The sequence below is a fragment of the Mandrillus leucophaeus genome, unplaced genomic scaffold (assembly GCF_000951045.1).
Source record: "Mandrillus leucophaeus isolate KB7577 unplaced genomic scaffold, Mleu.le_1.0 Scaffold288, whole genome shotgun sequence".
Classification (NCBI taxonomy): Eukaryota; Metazoa; Chordata; class Mammalia; order Primates; family Cercopithecidae; genus Mandrillus; species Mandrillus leucophaeus.
In genome coordinates this window covers 1,029,277-1,034,555 of record NW_012103009.1, presented here as the reverse complement: position 1 = coordinate 1,034,555, position 5,279 = coordinate 1,029,277, and the positions used below count along the sequence as shown (strand labels likewise).

Below are 5,279 nucleotides of genomic sequence, written 5' to 3'. Positions count from 1 at the left end.
AAGCCGACGCCCTGCCAGCGGTGCCGGGGGCTGGTGGACAAGTTTAACCAGGTGGGCAGGGGCCGGGCGGGGTCGTCCACCGTGGGCCCGGGGTTCACCTCACCCTGGATCCGGGGTTGCCCCACCTTGAGCCCGGGGTCCCCCTCACCCTGGAGCCAGGGTCGCCCTCACCCTGGATTCGAAGTCCCCCTCACCCTAGACCTAGGGTCCCCCTCACCCTGGATCTGGGGTCGCCCCCACCGTGGGCCTGGGGTCCCTCCACCGTCGATCCAGAGTCGCCACTCCGTAGTCCTGGAGTCCCCCTCACCCTCGACCCAGGATCCACCCCCGCCGTGGACCCAGGGTTGACCCCACCGTGGGCCTGGGGTCCCCTCACCCTCGACCTGGGGTCGCCCTCACCCTGGGCGGGGCGTCAGGTGGTACTAAGCCCTATGGGCACTGTCTCCTCGCAGGGGTTGGTGGACACCGCAAAGAAGAACTTTGGCGGCGGGAACACGGCTTGGGAGGAAAAGACGCTGTCCAAGTATGAGTCCAGGTGGGCGCTCTGGAGCAGCCCTGTGGGTCTTGGCCTGACCCTGTCCTGGGAAGCCGTGTCCTGCCTTTGGTCCCTGTGTTAATAACAGGGAGACAGAACAGCCCCCGAGGCACCAGTCACCTGTCTGAGTTGCCTTGGCTTCTGCCTGAGGACTAATGGCTGGATCCTCTCTGGCCTTCCAGCTTCTGCTCTGGTCCCTACCCTCTCAACAGACAGTGGCTTTTTAAAATGTAAACTGGAACACCAGCCCCACTTGTGTGAACCGCTCCTGGCCCCCTGACAGTGGGGTCCCCTTACTCTCTCTGCCTGGAATCCCGGCCCCCTCCCCTGCACCCGGGCTGGTGTGTGGGTTCGGATTTTTCTTCACTGGCTTGTGGCGCTGACCGTGGGCCCGCGTGGGCCTGTGTTTCAGCGAGATTCGCCTGCTGGAGATTCTGGAGGGGCTGTGCGAGAGCAGCGACTTCGAATGCAACCAGATGCTGGAGGCACAGGAGGAACACCTGGAGGCCTGGTGGCTGCAGCTGTGAGTGCCTTAAAACCTCTTAGAAGATACTTTTTATTTTCCAACTTAGAATTTGAAATAACCTCAGACTTAGAAAGATACGGGAACAGTATGGAGCTCCCACCTGCCTCGCACCCACCTTACCCCTGCATTACTGTTCTTTATCACCAGGGTCAGTGATCAAAACCAGGAAATTAACGAGAAGATTCTGTCCACACCTAGACTCTTGTTTCCTGGACCTTGCAATACTCTAGAGCCTATGTTGTGTTCAGCTGCATGTTTGTTTTAAAGAGCCGTGTCTGGTGGGATTCAGTGAATGTTTTCCTCCATCCTCAGGAAGAACGAGTATCCTGACTTATTCGAGTGGTTTTGTGTGAAGACGCTGAAACTGTGCTGCTCTCCAGGAACCTACGGTCCTGACTGTCTCGGTGCGTTTCTGCTTAGGGAAATCCCATCTCCTACGTCACTTCCCCTCTTCCTCTCACAATTCTTGGGGGATGAAAGCACAGAGGGGACCTGGGGGACATCAGCTTTCTGTAGGGTCTGGGACCCTGCCAGACGGCTGCCTCCCCCATCCCCAACCCAACTCGGAGCACTTCGCACCCTCCCTCTGCAGCCTCACCACTCACCTCACGCTTTAGTGTAAAACTCTGAGTATGTCATCCCAGCTGTGCTGTTAACTCAGGGGTTCACTGACTCAGGTTGTTCACAACTGAGTCCACTCACCTGAGAGTCTGTCCTGACTGACCTGTCCAGGGGCTTCTCCCTGTGTGCACAGAGGGGACCACACCACGGCTTCTGTGGCTGCCATTGCAGAGAGCCCAGGGCAGTAGATGTCTATCAGGCTGGGTGCACGGCCTTGAGCCTTAATGGGTGCTGCAGGACAGGGCTCTTCTGTGAAGAAGTGTGCAGAAACTGAAGCCACAGTTTAACGTTTATAAAAGGCAATCACGTGGTCAAGCAGGATCAGGTAGCAGAAGTTTCAGGTTTAGACCCCCGACCTGCCCCCCGTCAGCCTCCTGCCAGCCTCTGCGTCTATCCCTGGCGAACACTGGAGGCTGCAGCTGATGTTCCCACTCTCCCTGCAGTCTCCGCCCCTGATGCATCGGTGTCCCCATCACCATATTTCAGCTGAGGCTGCCCAAAGCCGCACAAAGTGCAGTCATGCGTAACGACCAGGCATGTCCTGAGAAATGCATCATTAGGCGACTTTGTCATGGTGCCAACATGGCAGAGTGCACTCCACACGCCTAGGTGGTGCAGCCGCTCCGCACCTAGGCTGCCTGGCAGGGCCTGCTGCTCCCAGGCCGTACACCTGCGTGGCACGTGAGGGTCCTAAGTACTGTGGGCCATTGCGACATGTAAGAATGTGTCACCTGAATACATCTAAACATAGAACAGGTAATAAGGCGTATCGTGATGTCACTAGGCAATAGGAGCTGCTCAGCTTTATTATCATCTTAGGGGACAGCTGTGCCATGCAGGGTCCCTTGTTGACCTAAACATCATGCAGCACGTGGCCGTAGTGAAGTCCAGGAGCCTGTGGCTTGCTCCACTCAGGCCATCCACCGCCAGCCCTGCAGACCCCAGGAAATCAGTTTCCCCCAACACCCACTCCAAGCCTGCAGGCTCATGTACGTCCTCAGAATCGTACAGGGTTTGGGTGCGGTGTGTTCTGTCTGTGTGAGAACACCCCACCAGTCACCGCCAGGTGTGCTCTGAGCATGGTTTTGTGTCCCCCAAAGCGTGCCAGGGTGGGTCCCAGAGGCCCTGCAGCGGGAATGGCCACTGCAGCGGAGACGGCAGCAGACAGGGTGACGGGTCCTGCCGGTGCCACGTGGGGTACCAGGGCCCACTGTGCACTGACTGCATGGACGGCTACTTCAGCTCGCTCCGGAACGAGACCCACAGCGTCTGCACAGGTACGGGCTACGCCTGGGGCGGCCCCGGGGTGAGGCAGGATGACAACAGCCGCTTGCTGGAGCTGCCTGCCTAGATGGGAACAGGGGCCTGCTGATATCCTAACCCCGGATGTCCAGGGAAGCTTCGGGGGCCCAGAGGGATGAATTAAAACGTCAGAAGATAGAGGCAGGGGTTGTTGGGGCGCTTCCTGTCCCATAACAGCCCCCAGAAGGGAGAAGCTACTCACCTTCCTCTCTAGTTCGAGATCTGCCCCGACCTTGAGTTGTGATGGACCACACAGTGCACAGGTCCTGGAGGTACCATGTGGGCCATGCACCGGCCCGGAGAGCAGCACCTGTCAAATCCCTGCAGGCCATTATGAGTGGCATCTTTCCAAAGGACGTTTTCTCCCTGGTTGCCACTGATATGTAGGAAAACTCTGGCTGTGTTGACGTCTTGGACATGAGTGCATGGTTGGCCGGTAGCCCCCTAGGCTATTCTGGGCAGACAGACCTGTGGATCGCCAGTCAGGACCGGCCTCTCTGGTTCTTACACCCCTTGCCGTCTGTCTCTTGGATGTTGGCATGGCATGGGGCACGTGTGGATCCGGAACACGCACACCCAACCAGGCTACAGCTCCAGAGTACGGATAGCTGCCTTCTCCAGGTTATTAAAAATTCCTTGGAGTCCTGATTTGCTGAGAATTTTAAATTCATGGGCACTGAAAACCCCATGTTGCTTTTTCCCCTTAAATTCCTCACTTTTAAACAAGCCCTGTCCCCAAGCTGGCACCTGAGAGTGGGGTTCGTACCCAGGCCCGCCTTTGCCTTCCAGCCTGTGACGAGTCCTGCAAGACGTGCTCGGGCCCGACCAACAGAGACTGCGGCGAGTGCGAAGCGGGCTGGGTGCTGGACGAGGGCGCCTGCGTGGGTGAGGAGCGGCCCGGGGGTGGACGAGGGCGCCTGCGTGGGTGAGGAGCGGCCCGGGGGTGGACGAGGGCGCCTGCGTGGGTGAGGAGGGGTCCGGGGGTGGAGGAGGGCGCCTGCGTGGGTGAGGAGCGGCCCGAGGGTGGAGGAGGGCGCCTGCGTGGGTGAGGAGGGGTCCGGGAGTGGAGGAGGGCACCTGCGTGGGTGAGGAGGGGTCCGGGGGTGGAGGAGGGCACCTGCGTGGGTGAGGAGGGGTCGAGGGGTGGGGGCTCCCCAAGGTCCGTTTCTGCCCAGCCTCTGCATCCCCGTCCCGCCAGCTGCTCCTGGTTCACGGCCCTCCCCATCTCTGCTCATTCTGGGTCATGGGAGGGGGATCGTTTAGTGGACCCCTAGGCTCCCACACCTGTGATCCCACCATGCACGGGTCAGGAAGGATCATGGGACTTCCTTAGTACCTTCTGGACTGGGCAGGCATCGGGGCCACAGTGTCCTTGCTGTCAGGTGGCCCTGGGGCTGTGGACTTGTGGTGCCAGCTGCCCCGAGTCGGCCGACAGCTCCTGGGAACTCACCTGAGTGTGTTCCTGGGTGGGAGGCCGCCGGCAGGGGCCAGCTGTATCCCTCTGTGCGGGTTTCAGAAGACACACGGATGGGGCATATCAGGGTGGTCCTGGCTGCACCCATGGTGGCGGAGGCTGGTGGGTCCCGGGGGATGTGGGAAGGGGCAGGGCACAGTGGCACAGCCAGGTCTGGGAGCAGGCAGAAGGGCAGGGCCGTGCTGCTGGCATGTGCAATGGAAACTGCCTTTTCCCGCAGACGGCAAGCTCAGGGTGGCAGGGGGCTGCCCACGAGCTCCTGCTGTCTGAGGGGTACGGCCCCCCACTCACACCAGTGTGACAAGCCAGCTCCGTGCCTAGCAGTGCTCAGCCAGTGCTCAGTGCTGTGTCACCTCCTAACACAGGCCTCCAGGTTCTAAGTGGTGCCAGGTCTGGACGTCTCCAGCATTGTGCTATGCTCACCCCACCCTGTCCCCCACATGGTGGGCATCACCTGCTTCAGCTGTGTCTCTTCCCGCCAGCCTGGCTATGGGCACAGCACTTACAAAGCCAGCCCTGTAGCGCCTCTGAGCTCTGGAGAAGCCAAAGGCTCTGGCTTCATGGGGAGGGTCTGGGACTAGCTGTGGCTTTCCCGAAGTCCAGGTGCCGAGTGGGTGTGGTGGCTCACGCTTATAATCCCAGCACTTTGGGAGGCTGAGGCAGGTGGATCACGAGGTCAGGAGATCGAGACACTCCTGGCTAACACAGTGAAACCCCATCTCTACTAAAAATACAAAAACTTAGCCGGGCGTGGTGGCGGGCACCTGTAGTCCCAGCTACTCAGGAGGCTGGGGCAGGAGAATGGCGTGAACCTGGGAGGC

At 59.9% G+C, this 5,279-nt stretch overlaps 1 protein-coding gene across 1 annotated transcript in view; it reads left to right on the top strand.

The window, feature by feature from the left end:
• CRELD2 (cysteine-rich with EGF-like domains 2) overlaps positions 1-5,279 on the top strand; it is a gene marked incomplete at its 5' end in the record, with an annotated part of 28,854 nt that continues 23,575 nt past the window's right edge. Inside the window, 6 exons of the mRNA XM_011985590.1 lie at positions 1-51; positions 453-535; positions 948-1,058; positions 1,374-1,465; positions 2,783-2,959; positions 3,774-3,869. Coding sequence (XP_011840980.1) covers positions 1-51; positions 453-535; positions 948-1,058; positions 1,374-1,465; positions 2,783-2,959; positions 3,774-3,869 — 610 coding nt within the window. The remainder of the gene's footprint in view (positions 52-452; positions 536-947; positions 1,059-1,373; positions 1,466-2,782; positions 2,960-3,773; positions 3,870-5,279) is intronic.